The sequence below is a fragment of the Dermacentor silvarum genome, chromosome 4, assembly GCF_013339745.2.
Source record: "Dermacentor silvarum isolate Dsil-2018 chromosome 4, BIME_Dsil_1.4, whole genome shotgun sequence".
Lineage (NCBI taxonomy): Eukaryota > Metazoa > Arthropoda > Arachnida > Ixodida > Ixodidae > Dermacentor > Dermacentor silvarum.
The window spans coordinates 192,066,864-192,088,211 of NC_051157.2; the positions used below are offsets into that span (position 1 = coordinate 192,066,864).

General features: G+C 46.6%; 2 protein-coding genes across 2 annotated transcripts; both read left to right on the top strand.

Moving 5' to 3' along the window:
- Positions 1-14,020: 14,020 nt before the first annotated feature.
- On the top strand, positions 14,021-19,257 carry LOC125945096 (uncharacterized). Its single transcript, XM_049666670.1, has 4 exons — positions 14,021-14,212; positions 15,555-15,718; positions 16,448-16,577; positions 19,219-19,257. Exons 1-4 carry the CDS (start codon positions 14,054-14,056, stop codon positions 19,255-19,257), a joined length of 492 nt encoding a protein of 163 aa, XP_049522627.1. The 5' UTR covers positions 14,021-14,053.
- LOC119449140 (uncharacterized) lies at positions 17,889-20,864 on the top strand. Its single transcript, XM_037712324.2, has 3 exons — positions 17,889-18,027; positions 19,436-19,746; positions 20,411-20,864. Exons 2-3 carry the CDS (start codon positions 19,457-19,459, stop codon positions 20,832-20,834), a joined length of 714 nt encoding a protein of 237 aa, XP_037568252.1. The 5' UTR covers positions 17,889-18,027; positions 19,436-19,456; the 3' UTR covers positions 20,835-20,864.
- The last annotated feature ends 484 nt before the right edge of the window (positions 20,865-21,348 follow it).

The window sequence follows — 21,348 nt, forward strand, 5'->3', positions numbered from 1 at the left end:
GCTACAATCAGGGTCCCGTTCTCGTCCAATCTTGTGAAGGTATTTGCGAGTGTACGCCGCACCAAGCCGCAATCGATGGATTAGTGTTAACAGGCCTTCCGCATCCGAAGTGGAAGTCGGAATCGCAAACCGGCGTCAAGTCTATAGAGGCGCTCTTGTCGATGTTCGGGATTGTCCCATTGTCGCTCCATAGACGTTTTGATGGAGTTCTGTAGCAAGGCGTTGATGTCATAACGGCAAAAGGCAAGTTTTATAATCTTCCCGTCAGTGTGCGCCATTTTTGCTTCCGCGTCAACCTGTTCATTTCCGGCTATTCCACAGTGGCTGGGAATCCACTGCAGTGCAATGGTATGTCCGGATTGAGACGCCTCAGTAAGCAGAGCCATGATGTCGTAGATTAGAGGGCTATATGCGCTTCTGGGATTCATATAATTGCTTATGAGTTGCAGCGTCGGTTTTGAGGTCGCAGAACACTGTTCAGTTAGCGAGGTTTTGTTGTACTATGCAGCGGACTGCTTCTCGAATACCGGTCAACTCAGCTGCTGTAGACGATGTTTGTGCCCTATCTTGAAGCCGCTGCGTAATCCGCATTGCAGGTACCGTGTAAGCTGCCGCGTAAGAGGTCTGTGTAACAGAACCATCTGCAAAAACATGTTCGGTATATCCGTACTTGTAAGCAGTGTAGGATAACGCGAAATGTTTGAGACCCGCAAGCGGCATTTTCGACTTTTTCGTTATTCCGGGGATTGAGATTTTCACCGTCGGCTTTGCCATCGTCCAGAGTGGAGCTTCCGGTATGCCATGCGGTGCGAAGTCCGACGGCAGTAGATCCCGTTGCGACAATACGGCTCCTGAGTAGGCGGCGTCAGGCCGTATACTTGTGACATTTGTCAGTGGATGATTCCTATGCCTTGTCAGTAGCCTTAAATGCACTCGCATTGGCTCATGTTGCAGATACACTCGAGCTGGGCATGCGTGTGCCTCTGCAATAGTGCCCCATGTGGAAGTACATCGTGGTAACCCTAGGCAAATTCTTAGTGCGCGAGCCTGAGTGCCTTCAAGTGTGCGGAGGGCAGATGAACTAATCCCAGAAAGTACAGGTGCGCTGTAGCGGAGGTATCTAACAAAAAGTGCCTGGTAGAGCTGCAGAAGAGATGATTGGGATGGCCCCCACGATTTTCCAGACATATGTCGAATGATTTGTGCAAAGCTGTCCAGCTTTTTTCTCAATGCAGAGATGTGTTTCGACCAAGATAAGTCACGGTCGATGGTGACCCCGAGAAACTTATAGTGGGTTACCGAAGGTATAATCTTGCCATCAATCATGACGGGGTAGCAGGTCACTGACTTCCGCGTAAATACCATGGCTGCACTCTTAGTCGGTGAGAGATGAAGTCCACGACTATTTAGGTATTGCGACGTTATTGACACTGCACGCTGTAGCTTTGTTTGTACTTGTAAGCGCGTTAAGCTCGTGGTCCATATACAGACGTCATCTGCGTACACAGAGACAGAGACTGCGCCTATGAGTTCTTTGACGAGTCCAACGAGAACAACATTAAATAAGGTTGGGCTAAGTACACCTCCTTGAGGCACCCCACGGTAGACAGGATGGTTCCTTGTATGACCGTCTAGAGTTGTCATAAATATCGTTCTCTCTCGAAGATAGCTGGCTATCCACTGATGCATACGGCCACCAATGCCATATTCTTCAAGGGCATTTAAAATTGCATCATGTAGAACATTCTCAAATGCACCCTTGATATCCAGAAAGACAGCAGCCGTCAATCGACGGCGACGTTTCTGATGTTCAACAGTCGTTACTAGATCAATAACGCTGTCGATTGACGACCTACCCTTTCGAAACCTGTCATAGCGTCTGGATATATATTACGCTTCTCCAAAAACCATTCTAGGCGCATCAAAACCATCCGTTCCATGGTTTTTCCTATACAACTGGCAAGCGCCACTGGTCTGTAGGAAAGCATATCATGGGGTGACTTGCCTGGCTTCAATAATGCCACGATCTTGCTTGTCTTCCAATGTGCAGGCACAGTTCCCGAGGCCCAAGAGAGATTATATAAAACCAGAAGCTCTTCAGTCGCTCGAGGGCCCAGATGGCGTAGGGTAGAATAGGTAATGCCATCAGGCCCTGGCGCACTTGAGTGTATTGAAGAAGAGAGCGCAGCACGTAGCTCTTGTAGCGTGAATGGAAGGTCGAGACGATCGTCCACTGTTGGGGGAGCGCACCTGAACAGCGTGGATATCACTGGGAGAAAAGTCGACGCGCGCTCCTGTTCTTCCTCAATCGTCAGGGCCTGTAGCCACGTCTACTCTTCTGAACACCAAGGACACTACTATATGGCCTGCCCTGCTGTCTCGGAGGCCTTCGTTTATCCATACACACAGGTATTGGTATTCTTTTACCCGAGGTATTCCCTGGCCCTGTATATATAGTAACACTCTCTGTTCCACCCCGCAGGGGCGTCTGCGCGAGCAGACGTTTGGTGTGTTGCGACACCACGGACCCGAGCACATGGGGGTTGGACCCTCCCGCGTGTAGCCGTGCGCGGCTTAGCCGTGTCTGGGGAAAAGGGGATCCTGGGGGTTGAGCCGAGGCCGGGTGTTTGGACCTTTAAGGCCCCCCGGCGGAGGCAACACACCTCTTCGGCCTCTGCTTCACATAGACGGCACCTCCAGACTGACCCACCTGGAGGAAATCGGCAGTCGCCTTTTCCTGTCCCCCTCTTCAATCTTTTATCTTTCTCCCTCACTTTTCCATCTTTCCTGTCTTCTAGTCACTTCTCACTTCCGAATTTCTGGGCGGCAAGGGTTAACCTGGTGTAGCTATCCAACCTTGGGTATTTTATATTAGGTTATAGCGGCGATGCATAGCTGGCGTCTACAGGTATTCCAACCTTGTAGCGTCCCCTTGTTGGGCTCGGTGGTGGGTGGCTACCATCGCCGCCGAATTTTCCAGTTTTATATGGCAAACCCTTTTCCCCCGCTGCCTGATCGCTCCCTGAAAAGGGGGCGCACCGATGAAACCTTCAACTTCCGCATGAAACCAATAGAAACATTTCCCAAGTACCATGTGATACACAGCCAAAATGAAACAAAGACTGTCCGTACGATATCCCCATTTGTGGTCGCAAAATCTCTTACAGAAGCAATCGGCTCAGGTTACAAAGTAACCAAGATGGGAAGTGGAGACCTTCTTCTAGAAGTCCGTGACAATCTCCAGTACAACAAGCTGTCAAAACTCGTGGCGTTTGGGGACATTCCTGTCTCCGTGGGCCCACACAGGTCAATGAACACTGTGCGCGGCGTCATCTCTGATGACGACCTGCTTGAACTTAGTGAAAGTGAGTTGTTGGAAGGATGGCAAGAACAAAACGTGGTTAAAGTCCAAAGAATCAAGATAAGGCGTGACAATAAGGAAATCCCAACCAAACATGTTATCATTACCTTTGGTACAAGCAACCTCCCTGAGTCAATTGAAACCGGATACTGTAAACTACGTGTACGACCGTACATCCCAAATCCGCGCCGATGCTTCAAGTGTCAGCGTTTTGGGCATGGGTCGCAAAGTTGCCGAGGGCGATCTACCTGTGCAAAATGTGCATCCAAAGACCATTCCTCAGAAGTGTGCACTTCCACAAACCACTGTGCCAACTGTGACGGAGACCACCCCGCCTACTCACGAACATGTCCGACATGGAAGAAAGAAAAAGACATAATAGAACTCAAAGTGAAACTAAACATCTACTTCCCAGAAGCGCGCAGGCGTTTTTCTGCCTTTAATCAGTCTAATCCGTCCTACTCTGATGCGGTGCGCCGGGGGGCAGCGCCACATCTTTCGGCGGCCGCCCGAGTCACACGGAGTGTGACGGCGGTCATGCCATCAGCCCCCCCGGCTGGAGCAGCCAGCGCTGTTCAGCCCCCTGCCAACGAGGGCCAGCAGACCAGTGGGCCTGCTGGACCCAGGGCCACTGCCCGTGCAGTTCGGCCTGAAACCCCCGCGAACGTCCCCGCTGAGCGGGCACTATCCATCGCCTCAGACGAGGTGATGGACACAAGCAGACCACCGGCGTCTCAGACGCCCAAAGAACGGTGCAGCTCCCTGGAGCGCACCGGGAAGAAAGGAAAACCACGCATTACGGGGCCTGGAAAGGTCTCGTGAACTAACTTCCATTATTCTGTACACACATCACTAACTTCTTTTCCATTATGGATGCACAAGTATTACAATGGAACGTGAGAGGACTTCTACGTAATCTTGACGATGTTAAAGAACTCCTCCGCAAATTCAGTCCAAAGGTGATGTGTGTACAAGAAACACACCTAAAATTAACACAGACGAACTTCTTAAGGCAATATGTCACTTTCCGCAAAGACCGCGACGACGCTCTCGCCTCGTCAGGGGGTGTGGCCGTAATGGTCGATCAAGGCGTTGCATGTCAGCACTTAAACCTCCGAACGTCCCTTGAGGCAGTTGCTGTCCGAGCAGTGTTGTTTGGTAAACTAGTTACAATTAGCTCCATCTACATTCCCCCTTCCTATCAGCTTTCCAGAACAGAATTTCAGAGCTTCATCGATGAACTTCCCCCGCCATACATAGTCGTAGGTGATCTTAATGCTCATAGCCCCCTGTGGGGCGACTCTCGTTGCGATGCGCGAGGGCGCCTTATAGAAAATTTTCTGTTTTCCTCAGGTGAATCTTTATTAAACAAGAAAGAACCTACATACTACAGCATTACACACAACACATACTCGTCCATAGACTTAAGCATAGTGTCGAGCACACTAATGCCATACCTGGAGTGGTCCGTCCTCAAGAACCCCTATGGAAGCGACCACTTCCAATTATGTTGAACTCAACGAAACGAGATGGATGCTTGCCACGATCACCTCGATGGAGCGTAGACTCGGCCAACTGGGAACTGTTCCGAGAGCTGACACACCTAAGCCGTGATGACATTGTTGCTCTTAACGTAGACGACGCCGTAACATATCTAACAGGTTTTATTATTGATGCTGCTACGAAATGTATTACACAAACTAACGGACTGACTAAGAAGCGCCGCATTCCTTGGTGGAACGAAGAATGTCGTAAAGCGCGCAAAAATCAAAACAAAGCATGGGGATTGCTTCGCGATTCTCCTACTGCCGAAAACCTTATTAATTTCAAACAGGTTAAATCGCAAGGCAGTAGGACACGTCGACGTGCAAAGAGAGAGAGTTGGGAGAGGTACATTTCTGGTATAAATTCTTACACAGACGAGGTAAAAGTATGGAATAGCGTGAATAAATTAAAGGGTCGTGCGACGAACCCGCCGCCCTTAGTGAATATCCAAGGAGATTGCCTGGAGGATCAGGCAGATTGTCTGGGCGAATACTTTGAATATGTCTCCAGTGCATCTCACTACACACAAACATTCCTTAGGTTCAAAGAGCGCGCAGAGCGACAGCCCCTCGATCGGAAATGTGCCCGAAATGAACATTACAACTGCCCGTTCAGTTTAGCTGAACTTAAAGCTTCTCTTGCTTGTTGCAACGGTTCGGCACCAGGTGCTGACCGTATCATGTATGAAATGATCAAGCACCTACACCCTGAAACACAAAAGACACTCCTCTCTACTTTTAATGCCATGTGGGCTGCTGGGTACATTCCATCTTCTTGGAAAGAAGCTATAGTAATCCCATACTTAAACAGGGCAAGGGCCCGTCCTTAACTAGTTGCTACAGACCCATTGCTTTGACAAGCTGTCTGTGTAAGCTCTTCGAAAAGATGATTAACCGGCGCCTAATGTGTGTCCTAGAAAGCAACGGAACTCTAGATTCCTACCAATGTGGCTTCCGAGAAGGTAGGTCGACTACAGACTAGCTTGTCCGCATTGAAGCAACCATAACGGATGCCTTTATAAACAAAGGTTTCTCTCTCCATATTTCTTGACTTGAAGAAAGCGTATGACACCACATGGCGCTTCGGTGTTATCCGAGACCTAACCACTATGGGCGTCCGCGGCAACATGTGGAGTACTATCGAAAGCTACTTTTCTAACCGTACCTTTCGTGGAAGGGTGGGCCAGGCCTTGTCGAGGTCTTTCACCCAGGAAACTGGTGTTCTGCAAGGTGATGTGCTTAGCTGCACACTGTTTATTGTGAAAATGAATTCTCTACGCACGGCTATTCCACGAACGATGTTCAACTCTGTATATGTAGATGATGTGCAGATTGGTTTTAAATCGTGCAACTTTGTTGTCTGCGAACGACATGTCCAGCATTGCTTAAATAATGTTGCTAAATGGGCTGATGAAAACGGTTTTAGGTTGTTCCCAGAGAAAAGCACATGCGTCCTTTTCACTAATAATAGAGGAATAGTACCACACCCTGCTATTGAGCTCTCTGGTACTACATTACTTGTAAGCGCAGAACACAAGTTTCTCGGCATCATATTGGACTCGAAACTCACATTCGTTCCGCACATCAAATACTTGAAGGTTAAGTGCCTGAAAAGAATGAACGTATTGAAGTTGCTGTCGCGTACAACAAGGGGCAGTGACAGGAAATTCAATTTGAACAGGTGCCTTGTCGGCTCACGACTTGACTACGAGGCGATAATTTACCAGTCTGCTGCACCCAGCGCTTTAAAGATGTTGGATCCTGTTCACCATTTAGGAATCCGCCTCCCGACCGGGGCCGTCAGGACAAGCCCCGTACAAAGCCTTTATGTATAAGCGAACGTGTGGTCGCTCCACCTTCATAGGTAATAGGCTAGTTTTACATATTTCCTGAAAACAAATTCCAACCGTACACATCCTTCCTATTCTACCATAAACGATACCACGTGTGCCACACTATTTAGTAACCGACCAACAGCAAAGCAGCCCTTCTCGCTACGTGTGAGAAAGCTCAGTGAAGAAATGGGTGCTCCACTACTTGAACATCGCCTAATGCCTCCAGCGAAGCTGCTACCACCGTGGCAGCGGCAGCTGGTTGAATGTGACCTATCGTTTATTGAAGTCACAAAACACGCGCCAGATGCACACATTGAAATGCACTTTTCAGAACTAAAGTACTCTTGCCCTGAATTTCACAAAGACGCATCAAAGTCACATGCTGGCGTTTCCTATGCGCCAGTCGGTCCGGCCGTTCTTCTTGGAATCTGATGTACTCTATCCTCAAACAAGTATCTTTACGGCAGAGGCCTATGCAGTACTATCCGCAGTGAAGCACATTGATAGACTGAAACTCCAAAAGGCTGTAATATTTACCGACCCTTAAAGCGTTGTTAAAGCGTTAATGATGCCGCAAAAACATAAACACCCTGTAATTATCAACCTCTACTCACTGATCTGCTCTGTTTATGCATGTAAGCAACAAATCATAATATGCTGGGTGCCTGAGCATACAGGCATCGAGTTCTTGCCGATCAAATGGCCATGTCAATAACATCGCATGCTATTAATCCTACAGCAGGTATACCTGTAACAGATTTGAAACCTTTCTTGCTTAAGAACCTGCGAAGCCACTGGCAACGCTTGTTGGATGCGGAAATAAATAATAAGCTTCACTTGCTTAAGCCACAGTTAGGTTTTTGGCCCTGTACAACTAAAACACGACGAACTGATGTCCTATTCTGTCGTCTCAGAATAGGACACACATATGGTACTCACAATTTTCTGTTGAATGGAAATGATCCCCCAACCTGTGGTAGATGTGGGGAGAGGCTCACCGTTCTCCACGCCCTCCTGGAGTGTCGGGAAGCCGAAATAGAAAGAAAGAAACATTTTCCGCTAGCATATCGCTATTGTGCCCCTCTTCATCCCGCTATGTTTCTTGGTAAAGAACCGCTTTTTAATACCAACGCAGTCATCGCATTTTTGGACGATGTTGGGCTACATGTTATTAGCCCAATAAGTTCGTAGCGCATCCTCTCTCCAGAGGATGTCGCTGTGATAGTTTTCAATAGCACATGCCTCCAGGCCCTTGTGTTTCAAGGGCTCTGTTTAGAAACTTGTGGTTCTGGTCAATTCTTGCATCTGTAATATTTCGTACGTCGGATCACTCTTTCGCAATCCATTGATCATGTCCATAGTACACATCATAAGTCATTGCCATAATCTTAATACGTATAAATTTTACGCACTTTACAGCGACTGTTTTTAGGCCCCTTTACAGCCATGCCACATCTGTTTTATGCACACATTATAATTCACCATTCACGTACCACTAACAAGCCATTACCATCGTCTTGGTGCTCTTTGGCCACATATGGCCCTTGCGCCAATAAACCACAATAATCAATCAATCTCTACGGGCCACTTCCGTTGACTCCTACCGGCAACAGGTGGATAATCGTTGCGGTAGACCACTTAACACGTTATGCGGAGACTGCTGCTCTACCAAATGCTACAGCGCAGGAGGTCGCCATTTTCATACTACGCCGTTTTCTCCTTCGTCATGGAGGTCCACGTGAACTTTTAAGTGACAGAGGCCGCGCCTTCTTATCTGAAGTCATCGAACAACTGCTTGATGAATGCGCTATTGTTCATCGTAAATGCACTGCCTATCACCCACAGACTAACGGTACCACGGAACGCTTCAATCGAACTCTTGGTGACATGCTCACCATGTACATCTCACCTGATCACTCTAATTGGGACCTAGTTCTTCCGTTTGTCACCTACGCCTACAACACCGCGACTCAGGCCACTACCGGATTCTCACCCTTTTACCTTCTTTACGGCCGTCATCCTTCGCACACTATCGACACCATTCTGCTCTACCGGCCGGACCCATCTGAATGCCTGTCGATCTCGGAAGACGCCAGACACGCCGAAGAATGTCGCCAGCTGGCCCGCCGATTCCCCTCGGACAAGCAGAACCGTCAAAAAGCCGTTCACGACGCCCAGAACTCGACACCCACTTTTCTTCCGGATGCCCTCGTCTGGTTGTTAGTGCCACACCGCACGTCTGGGCTCGCTTAAAAACTCCTTCCGAAGTACGATGGGCCATACCGCGTTCTCGAGAGAACATCAGCCGCTAATAACCTGGTTGAGCCGCTCACGCCTCCATCCGACATGCGACGTCGTAACCGCGAAGTCGTTCACGTTCAGCGTCTCAAGCCGTATCACCATTCTACCGTCCTTCCGGACACCTAAGTCGCCAGGATGGCTCCTTTATTTCCGCGGGGCCCTTGTAAGGGAGATAACGAACGTCGCCGCAAAGTCAGCAGCATCGGCAGCATGAAGCACGCAGCAGACGCTCGAGCTAGAGACTGTGCTCGGTGCAGCCTACGACCGGCTGTCGCTACGAACCTCAATAAATCTCCTTTATAAGATATATATATATATATATATATATATATATATATACACCAAGTATACCATCACATCTCAATATTCATAATTGGAAATACATAATTCCCGCCATAGTACAGCTTCGCTTGTGTTCCATCTCCATCCCAATGGAAGGCTGACAGTTCTTTTATATATGTTATGTCTTAGCTGTTGGCTTCTTATGATATGATTATATTGTCACGAAGTTAGCAGTCGAGGCCTTGGCAAGACGGTGTTCTTTTTAGTCAAGGCTGACACTCGGGGACCGCGCGTTCCAGAACACACTTCGTCGTTCTCGTTGCAGCGGCCGGCGGCCGCAGGTGCCAGCCTATCTCGCGTCATTTCTCCCCTTTCAAAAGCGACCGTCCCGGTCGGCTGGGTAAAATAAAGTGCATAACGTGGGAGGACATCTCTAATAGAAAATGTGGTCACAAAAGCTAAGGATAAGCACAACACTGCGTAGGACGGCGAAGGGTTTGAAAGGTGCACTTCACTCGCGGGTGTAGTACGGGTTCATCCGTACTACGTGTACAACTTCGGGGCGGGGACGTCGTCGACTCAAGCGAGGGTCAACGCTTTGTGGCAGGACCTCGTAATTCCCATCACTAAGCCGGCGCACAACCTCGTATGGTCCGAAGTATCGTCGCAATAGTTTCTCCGAGAGTATATATACTAAATATATATATATATATATATATATATATATATATATATATATATATATATTGTAAAATCGCTTTATTAGAGAAAGGAGCAGCGCAGCGGCGACAGTCAAAACGAGACACGGCTTTCAAGCACGAGCGCCGTTGCCGAGCAAAAGCGCTGGACCCACAGCGTCTGAGCCCACTAGAGCTGGACCCACTAGCGTCTCTCTTCGCTACAATTACTCCGGGAGTTTTAAAGGAGCCGTTCGGCGACCTAACAGCTCGTCAGGATGACAGGATCGTAGTATGGCTTGAGGCGGTCGACATGGACAATGTCTCATCCACGACGGCGCTGGTCCGAAGACGGTTCAACTGGTTCGATGACATAATTCATGGGAGATGCGCGTTCGACGACGCGGTAAGAGCCTTCATACTTCGGGAGTAGTTTCGATGAGAGGCCAGGGGCGGTGAACGGGACAGAGAGCCACACAAGCGCGCCAGGAACAAGGTGACCGCGGAAGTGGAGTCGCCGCGAGTGCTCTTCTGGCGCTCTTGGTCGTTGGAAGTAAAGGCACGTGCGAGGTCGCGACATTATTCAGCATGCCTTGCTGTGGCAGAAATAGGCGAGCCCTCGGATGCATCCGGCCAGTAAGGTAAAATTGTGTCGATGGTATGCGACGCATGCCGACCGTACAGCAAGAAAAAGGGCGAAAAGCCAGTGGTGCTCTGAGTAGCGGTGTTGTGCGCGTAGGTGACGAAGGGCAGAATGGCGTCCCAGTTCGTGTGGTCGGAGGCGACGTACATTGAAAGCATGTCGCCGAGCGTGCGGTTGAAGCGTTCTGTGAGGCCATTGGTTTGGGGATGGTACGCCGTAGTTGTGCGATGAATAACGTGGCACTCTTAAGAATGGCTTCAACCACTTCCGACAGGAAGACACGTCCGCGATCACTCAGCAATTCCTGGGGTGGACCATGCTGCAGGATGAATCGGAGAAGCAGGAATGAGGCATCATCGCGCGCTGTAGCTGCTGGGACAGCGGCGCTTTCGGCGTATCGTGTGAGGTGATCTACTGCTACAAAGGCCCAGCGGTTACCAGCCGACGTCAAGGGAAGCGGCCCATACAAATCAATTCCAAGGCGCCCGAACGGCCGGGTAGGGCAGGGTAGAAGCTGGCGAGAGCTGGGGTGAAGATTTCCGGCGCTGGCAGTCGGGGCATGAGCGAACGAACTTCTCAACGTAGTTGTACATTCCTCGCCAGTAGTAGTGTTGTCGGATGCGCTGGTAGGTTTGAAAACTCCCGCGTGTGCGCAGTGTGGATCGGCGTGAAAGGATGCGCAGATTTCGGAGCGCAGACTGCGAGGAACTACTAACAACCACTGGCGGCCGTATGCGGTGCAACTGCCACGGTGAAGCAGGTTGTCGCGAACCGCGAAATGGCGAGCCTGACGACGCAACGTACGAGTGGTTGACTGCGGTGATGGGTCAGCAAGCAAGTCTATAATCGAGGCAATCCGCGGGTCCTTGCGCTGCTCGGAAGTGATAGTCTCAAGGTCGATTGAAAAAACAGCGAGCTGGTATAGTGAGCAGTAGGCACTGTCGTCAGGCAAGGGAGAGCGTGGTAGGGCGTCGGCGTCGGAATGTTGGCGTCCGTTGCGGTACAGCACGCGGATATCGCAGTCCTGCCGGCGAAGTACCCAGCTGGCAAGACGACCTGAACGATCCTTTAACGATGACAGCCAACATAGTGCATGGTGGTCCGTGACGACATCAAATGTGCGGCCATACAAATTAGGCCGAAACTTAGCAAGAGCCCAGATGATCGCCAGACATTATTTTTCCGTGACAGAGTAATTGGTCTCGCCTTTCGTAAGGGTGCGACTGGCATAGGCCGTGACATATTCAGGAAAGCCAGGTTTGCGCTGTGCAAGGTCAGCGCCGAGGCCAACACCGCTGGCATCTTTGCGTACCTCTGTAGGGGCTGTCGGATGGTAGTGACGCAAAATTGGGGGAGTCGTCAGCAAACGACGGAGATGTGCGAACGCTTCCTCGCACTCTGACGAACAGGAATGAAGGGGACCGTTGCTTCCAAGGAGCTTCGTCAGAGGTGATATGATGGCGGCGAAATTTCGAATGATGCGTCGGAAGTAGGAACACAAACCTACAAAACTTCGCAGTTCTTTGATGGATGTAGGTTTAGGGAATTCCGCGACGGAGCGAAGCTTGGCTGGATCGGGGAGAATTCCACCCTTGGAAACGACGACATCAGCTGCCGCGCTGCAAATCGGCACTTCTTTAAATTTAGTTGTAGGCCAGCGTTTCTGAAACATGTCAAAACATGCCGGAGGCGTTGAATTTGTGTGAAGAAGTCCGGAGCAAAAACTACGACCTCATCAAAGTAGCACAAGCGCGTGTGCCATTTCAAGCCGCGCAGAACGGTATCCATCATGCGCTCAAAAGTTGCTAGCGCATTACTGTTACGTATTCGGCGCCTCGAGACGCCGAGAGCGGCAGGACGACCGGCCCAAGGAACAGACGACCCACGTAGCGCCATAAAGACAATCACATTTATTCTTTCAGCGACTCGCTTTTTGTGCGCTACGTAGCCAATCAGGGGGTGGCAAAAATACGCAACACGAGAACGCCTTCGCAGACTGCGTGACAGTGCCCACAGAAACAGTTCTGGTTTGTGCGCGTGTGTGATTTTCTTTTCTTTCCTTCCCTTTTTTATTCTTTATTTTTACTTATTTTTCCTGTCTCTCTCCTTTCGGATCACTTTACCCCTCCCCCGGTACAGGGTAGCCAACTGGAGATAACCTCTGGTTAACCTCCTTGTCTTTCCTTTACCTTCCCTCTCTCTCTCTCCAAACGGCATGACGTTAAATCCGTATAAGCCGTCGGGCGTGACAAAGGCTGTCTTCGGTCGATCGTCATCTGCTATAGGTACTTGCCAATACCCGGAGCGCAGATCGAGAGATGAAAAAATTCTGCTCCTTGTAGGCTGTCAATGCATAGGTTGCACGGACGTCATCGCGGACGCCATATTGGGGTACCAGCAGGTCGAGAAGGGGGGTAAGCAAGGAACATATGACAGCATGACAGCAACAAAAAGCGCGTCTTGCGTCGAACGTCAGAGCGATAACAATGGTAAACCGGTGAAAAACCATCGCCGTGAAAACGCAAAACAGTTTTCGCGTGATAATACGTTGCACTGACGTCATCGTAGTCGCTATCTTTGGGTACCAGCGCGGTGAGATATGGCTGCGTGACGTCACATGAATACTATCTTTAGCGTCGTCGATTCGCGGAAACGGGTAAACGTCCTTACGAGTGATCTTGCTGAGGCGCCGATAGTCCACAAAGAACCGTACAGAACCATCTTTCTTCGTAACAAGGTATAATGGGGGATGCCCATGGACTGTGGGAAGGTTGGATCACTTCGCGGCGGAGCATATCGGCCACTTGTTCATTACTCACGCGACGTTCTGTAGCCGATACACGATATGGGCGTTGCCGCAATGGCGATTGGGAGCCAGTATCGATGTAGTGCGTAACAGTCGACGTTCTGCCCAGGGAAGATTGCCCAACGTCGAAAGAAGTAGGAATTCTTGTAAAGGCCTAACCACACGTAGCACGGGATACGCGTCTCGCTACGCGTACGCGTCTCCGAGTGAGTACGCGGGTGATGAAGGGAAGGGCGACCAGCCACACGATACGCGCAAACGTGCGCGCTTCACTGCGCGTAGCACAGGGCTGACAGACCAGTGACGGCGGAAACGTTTCGGTTTGAGAAAAGCTTTCATTCATTATGGCTGGTCGTTTCTATTTAATTTATCAATGTTACATCTACTACATTGTTTTTAAATGGAGAAATGCACGCCATTTGTATCTACACATTGTTATTAAGCAAAACTACATCGATCATCAACATCATCACTGATCTACCCGTGCGCGCGATAGCGTCTGCTTGCCCACGACTGGAGTTGACATCTGCGCGCGACCGCACGACGTTGCTATCGAGCTTTTTTAATCCACTTGCTTCACCAGCTTCAGCGTTCGCCGCCCGCAATGTACTATATGAGATTCAAGCTTTTGCTTCTTGCACAGAAGCTCTTGCTGCTGCTGCTCTTGCAAAGGCGGCGGGAACGCAGAAAGCGTCTGCAGCGACGTTGGTGGGTCCGGCCCGTCTTTCAGCGGCGTAAAGAAGAAGGACTTTACTATACGGCTGTAAGTAACCTCTTTCCATTATCTACAGTAGTAGAACAAGGAGCCACTATTTCCACATGGGGATTTGTCTTCGTCGGGACAGAAATTGCTTTCCATATCAGCGTTTTTGTGTGCGCGCATAGGGGACGTAAGTGAAAGTAGACAGTTTTAGTTTAGCGAGCGCTGTACCATTGCGTATGCTGTAAAACGGGCAATTCGCCCTTTTTACAGCCGGCCTTGTTGAGTGTTAAAATAGTAATGCGGGGATCAATCGCACACACAGCGCGCGAACGCCGCAATTTAGCGGCACCGCGTCGTCGGTACAAGGCTCGTCCAGGTTTACAGCACCGATCGAAACGATAACGCGACGTACGCGAACGGAGGGAACGACAAGATCAGGGCGTATTTCGGAAAGCACAAAAAAAAGGCATGGGCGAAGGTCGGGCGCTGATTAGCCACCGGGATGGCACGCAGATCGTATATTAGATATGCGGTGACGATACTTAACGCCGCTTCCACAGCCGTCAGTATAACCCGTGTAGGCGTATGAAGTACAACACACCGTAACTAATTCTTCAGTTTCAGAAAGAAAAAAAGTACTTGATTCTATTCAACAGACAATATATTAGTAACACAAGTATTTTAGTATTTTCCTGACCTTCATATAGTAGAACTGAGCTGTAACCATAGCTGGAATGCTAATTTGGAGTCCCCTTCATTAACAGTAGACCATACCGTATATACAGAGCCTGTGCAGCTCCCTCCTTTCTTGCACAAAATTTGTAAGCATTATGTTTTGTAATGCATTTTCTGCTATTCAATATTTCATTCAATATCCTGTTTTTTGTTTCTTCATTTGATTCGATATTTAATTCTAAATCTACTATTCAGTATTTGCACACCCCTACAAAGAGTTAAGGACTGCTAGTTATATGTGTGCCATTAGTGTAGCAAATGAATTCAAGAGCACCGTTTGAAACATTCATACGTGTTGGTTGTCATTTAATAAACTTGTGGATGAGATATGATTCTCTATACTTTCTGTCTCTCGGAAGTGTGACTACAATATGAGGTGTAATGTACCTAAATAGTGACATGGCAGGTTAAAATGCTGTGCCAATGCTTTAGGAAGTTTCTTGGCAGTGGCCGCCGAATTTTTTTATAATCTAACATTCACTGGCTGTTCTGTTTTGCCGACACACTGTTTCTATTCAAGCATATAACAATGCAGGGGGTAAAATTAATCATGACTAGTGGCCATATGTTTGTGTCATTGAAAAGTGTACAGCTCCTGATGCAGGCATGTGTATATGGGTAGGGCGCACGGACCTTCTGCCAAGTTATAATGCATCATTTTTTACAGATGCAACGAATGCGTCAGGGTGACCATGGATTTTTCTATAAGTTCTTCCGCATGACGCCGCAGCTTTTTGACAAGCTATTGAGCTTTGTCGCAGAGGACCTCACACGGCAGCACCACATTCGAGAACCCCTGGAGCCTGGAGAACGACTTGCTATAGCATTGAGGTTTGTAAAGGCTAGTTGCCCTTACAGATATAATGTGCAATTGGAGGAATACGGAATGTGCAGCCTAAACAGGAAGCTCATTTTTTGTGATTGAATGTGATTTATTTGATTTTATTTGTTTACATACTGCCAGCTGTCTTTTGGCAACCAAAGCAGGGAGGGGCCACAATACATTGAAACAAAACAAAATAAATTATAACGAAGTAACTGACAATGCGCGTGAATGACAAAAAAACTAGTATATAATCTGGTTCATTACACACAACTAAATAAAACGCATAAGCAAATAAGGAATGGGTCACAAAACGCTGATTAAAAACAAGAAAAATAGTAGCGACGCAACTGACAATGCGCATGAAAAAAAAATACTTGAAAAAAAAAGTTTTTCACATCGTCAAAGAGGCTGCAAGTTTGAACTGTGTGCATTACCAGTGTAGCAATTATGACTAACTTTATCGAAACACTTTGCCATCGAGTGCCATCACGCAAAAGCTACCTCAGCGCTTTTGACCTTGTGCCACTTGTAAAACATGCCCTGAGGAATGCTTGCACATGTAGTATTAATAACAAAGGTGGTAGTTAACCTACACAACTTAAATTTTGATTGTATGTCACCGAAAAAATGCCCCCATAGCCATGGAAATCATTGCCACGTCAAGTCATATCATAATTTATGTGCAAACAACAATTGAAAAATGGATACTAATTTTTTTCCTACTTGCATTCCAGCTACTTGGCATCCGGGCAAGACATAAAAGACGTTGCCTTGGCTTACCGTGTGGGGATTGAGACGGCTAGAGTGTGCATTCATGTGGCCTGTCGAGCAATCTGGGCAAGGCTCAAAGACCACTACATGAAGGTAATGTCACACAGCTGTGAGGGACACAGCTGGCACACATGTTTAAGTGCTGCTCTGCATGTAAACCTATCACTTGTTTCATTGGTTCTTCTAAATGTCTACTTTATTCCGACAACAACATAAAAAAGTTATAATACGTAACTCTTAGTTACACATGTTACTTGCACAAATTACTAGAGGTAGGTGAATATCAACTTTGTCAAATGTGAATCGAATATCGAAGAGTCAAATGCAGACTAATATAATTACAACAGCAATATTTCTTTTGATATAACTAAGCACCACACTAGTACTGACTACTGAAGAAGAGTATAGCTGTCAGGCTTAATTAGGATCAATTTCAAAATCTTCTTTCTGAGGTTTTGCGTGCCAAAACCAATTCTGATTATGAAGCACGCCGTAGTGCAGGGCTCCGGATTAGTTTTGACCACCTGGGGTTCTTTAACGTGCACTACAACGCAAGCAGACGGGCATTTTTGCATTTCGCCTCATTCAAGTGCGGCCAAAATCGTGTGAGATTAAAAAAACTGCACAAATAATCTGAACCTTTTAGGGCCTGGTTGGAAACAAGATTTCCAAATGAATGGCTGCTGTGTGAAAAGCTTTGCATGAACGCTAAATAAATGGTTTGCCTAATAAAGATCTGAAGTTGTGGGAAAAAGAATCTGCTGGAGGACTTCTGCGCCAAAGACATAGGTAATAGGGCCCGTTGCAAAAAAAGCATCACTTATTTTAGTGTAAAAGAGAAAACGATGCATGACTAGGCTGCCAAAAAAGACTACATGACAGACCACAAGCAAAAATCACAGGCTGTAATGTAGGCTTCTACTGCAAAACCGAAAACAAAGCTTGCATTAGTCAGTTTGTGCCTGCATTGCTTCAAAACTTTTGTTGCTGTTGTTTCAATTTTGATCATTTGTGGTACACTACTTTGTTTAGCAGACGAAGAACAGTAACGAACCTTAACAGTCATTTTTTGCAAAATATTTATTTAGTTCCGATATTTCAAAAACACACAAATAGTTCATTTTCGAATACAAATGGTTGGTGTGGAATTTCTGTCATATTTGAAACTTCGAAAATTCGCCCACCTCTACAAATTACTCATTATCTAGAGGCTGCCAGTCTGGACACTTCAATGATAGTAATAACTTCATTGTGAATTACATTGCTCTATTTTTTAAATTTGGTGTAGCTAAAAGAGACGTGTGATTTTGCACAATCACAACTGAATTTCCACTGTTCCTTTCAGCCACTTGTAATGAGAAATTACAGGAGCAGTACTTGTTGCTTTGGATATTTCCAGGTACCAAGCACATCTGAGTGGGCGCAGATTGCCGATGGATTTGCCGCACAGTGGCAGTTCCCAAACTGTTTGGGAGCAGTTGACGGAAAACATGTTGCCATAATTGCTCCTCGGAATTCTGGCAGCTTGTACTTCAACTAAAAGGTAAATTTGTGCATGTATAAGGTGTATCAACGCCACTGAAATAATTATGCAAGTGTGTGATTGGATTTACAGTTGCTACCAACTACGTGATGCCAATCTTAATGCTTTCATTCATAGTTTGATTTATTGAAAGGTTGCATTTTTCCAAGCAGTGCTACACATGTGTTGCTGTGTTACATATATACGGGGTGTTTCATTTTAGCTGCACCAAATTTTTAAAAATTGCCTGTGGCAAATAGCACAATTATAATCCTTGATCTAAACTACTCGATGAGGCGGCCACAACTTCCATGAGAAATCAAACGTCTAATTGAAGTAATTAACATGATTACGCTAATTAACTTTTTAAATAACTTTTTACGGCACATCTTTTAATCTACGAATTATAGCCGGTGAGTTCGCAAGGCGTATTCACTTGGAGCGAATTCTCAGGACTGAACCAGTTTTGAGATATTAATTTTCAAAGTGTCCGACAACATGCATGGGCGGAATGCCCACCCAGTTAACTTTCTGAAGAAAACGCTGTTTTCTGCATGGAAGCATACAAGCATGCATGCTAGTGCCCTTCCGACTAGACGTGGCCACAGCCTTAACCTAAAGCCCTTTTTTGCGTGCACTAACGTATTCAAACACCGTTTTTTTCCGAGTCATTGAAAGCTGGAATGATTTACCCGGTTGTGTTCGTGAAATGGCGACATCTGATTTTGTAGAAGCATTGGTGTGATATTACTGTTCGACTTCTTTCATTTATGTATTCTATGTACCCCACTTCTGCAATACCCCTGCATAGGGCTTCAGTATTTGAAAATAAATGAATAAATAAAGTTGCCCATGGATTTCGTCGGACATTTTGAAAATTAACATCTAGAAACTGGTTCAGTCCTGAGAATTCATTCCAAGTGGACACGCCTTGCGAACTCACCGGCTATAATTAGTAGATTAAGATATGTGCCGTAAAATAAATAATTAAAAGGTCAATTAGTGTAATTATGTTAATTACTCGATTAGATGTTTTGATTTCTCATGGAAGTAATGGCCGCCTCATCGAGTAGTTTAGATCAAGGATTATAATTGTGCTATCTGCCACAGGCAATTTTTTAAAATTTGGTGCAGCTAAAATGAAACACCCTGTATGTAAACAATTGGACGCAATCTTGTGTTTGTCAACTCTATATTTTGGTTTCTGTACAGGCAATGCATGTTGCCAGCGCTCACAAGGCTGCGACATAACTGCTGCCCCTCAGTTATCCTCGTCGCATGTAACCTTGGTACTTAAACCCACGTAGTGGATGCACCTGACATTTACAAATATGCTCTTTCACTTTGCTTATTAATAGCTGCCTGTCCCCCTTTCATCATGTTAGGCATACTTGTGCCTCTGCTGTAATTCTTGAACACCAATTTTCAGGGCACCTTTTCTGTGGTACTGATGGCTGTTGTTGACAGCAACTACAAGTACATCATGATAGATGTTGGAGCAGAAGGCCGTCATAGCGATGGTGGCGTCTTCCAGAACTCCACATTTGGAAAAGCCCTTCGACAAGAGCGCCTCTCTGTGCCTGCTTTTGCTAGACTTCCTGGAACAACGGCCACTCTTGCACCTTTCACCTTCATTGGGGACGAGGCATTCCAGCTGCGCAGCGATTTTATGCGTCCATTTCCAGCAAAGCAGCTGAATGATGCACGAAGGGTGTTCAACTACCGACTGAGCCGAGCACGGTACGATAAAATTACTGATTTGCAGTAAGCATGGTTAAATTCTAAAATGAAACAGAAATGCATACAAAATACGACCAGTTCACCAAAAATTCTGTGAACTTTGGTACTGCAAACCCATGAATAGCAGACATCTATTAAAATTGCAAAAAAGTTTTCATTCAACTTTGTGTCACGAGTTCGCAGATGAGATCATTTCACTATTAAGTGTCGTATTGTATGACATGCAATGTTTACACAAATACAGCTGCGTACCACAAAATTAAACATGGAAGCTAGTATTCTATTGGTACAAGGCCGTAATGTACAGTGGCAGTATACACATAGAACAAATATGTAACGAGCTTAATATGTATAATAGCTGATGCTTAGTGTGACAGCTCATGGAATAACCATTCGTTGCTAGCTAACCTTTCACACTTCACATCAATGACTTTTGTTGAATACTTGGGAACAGAGAAAAGAAAGAAAAAAACATGAGACATGACTACACAGGAACAAGCATTCGTATTGGCTTACCTTTTTTATTGTATCCCAAAGTATTATGCTGTCCCTAACTATGCACCAGCAAGAGCTTCCAACCCTTCCGCACTTTTCTTTTGTTTAAAGGAAGGTATTGCATTGCATCAGCCTGAATAAAAATCAATGATTTTCCTTTTTTTTCCAGGAGGTGCGTGGAAAATGCCTTTGGCATCACGGCAGCCCGGTGGCGCATACTCCTCCGAACCATCCCTTTGCAGCCTGAGAATGTTGACTTTGTCATCAAAGCAGCTTTCATCTTCCACAACTTCCTGTCCATCCTTAATCCAGACGTGCATCATTTCACAGACAGGGAGGACAGTTTTGGGAATGTTGTGCCGGGACACTGGCGGCAAGGCATGCCAAGGGATGGCTCGGAGCAGGGCTACTTTCCACTTCGCACCACACGTGCCAGAAACTTTGAAGCTAGAGCTGCGGATGCCAGAAATCTTCTGATGGCGTACTTCTGCAGCAGTGCTGGTGAGGTCCCCTGGCAGTGGAACCAACCTGGTGTGTCAAAGGAAGCAGCCGTGAAGCAGCTCCATGACCTACAGCTACTTCCACTCCAGTGATGTAAGTCATGCAAGCAACAATGGCAGGCATATATATATATATATATATATATATATATATATATATATATATATATATATACGTTTACTGCTTTCACCACAATACCGTAAGCAGCATTCATACTTTTCTATACATGTTGTTACTATTTGTTTTAATGCTGAAACATTGCTTCAGTACTCGGTGGAAAACAATAATTTATTTAACTTATGGACGACAAAACTTCACATAGACAAATGCAAACAATAAATGCACAATTACATCATAAAATGGAATAAATTATAAGAATGAAATTCAAACAAAAACACAAAATATAGCATAAGTCAAAATTGTACATTAACAAACTGGTATATGCTATTTTTTTAAAACACTATTTTTTTAATTCCTCCACTACTTGCATTAATTTAATTTTCATGGTGAGACGCCTGTCCTCAGGGACCTCTCTCATGTCTTTGAGCAGAGAGAAACAAAACATTTCGAGGTCGTCCTGCGGTTTGCATGTTTTCATTGCACATG

Bases quoted from the DNA above. Each gene is read 5' to 3' on its own strand.
- LOC119449140 (XM_037712324.2), top strand. From the start codon at position 19,457: ATGGCTGTTGTTGACAGCAACTACAAGTACATCATGATAGATGTTGGA. The intron at 19,747-20,410 runs GTACGATAAAAT...TTTTTTTTCCAG, and splicing joins TACCGACTGAGCCGAGCACG to GAGGTGCGTGGAAAATGCCT.
- LOC125945096 (XM_049666670.1), top strand. From the start codon at position 14,054: ATGTACTATATGAGATTCAAGCTTTTGCTTCTTGCACAGAAGCTCTTG. The intron at 14,213-15,554 runs GTAAGTAACCTC...CATTTTTTACAG, and splicing joins AAGGACTTTACTATACGGCT to ATGCAACGAATGCGTCAGGG. The intron at 16,578-19,218 runs GTAATGTCACAC...GTTTCTGTACAG, and splicing joins TCAAAGACCACTACATGAAG to GCAATGCATGTTGCCAGCGC.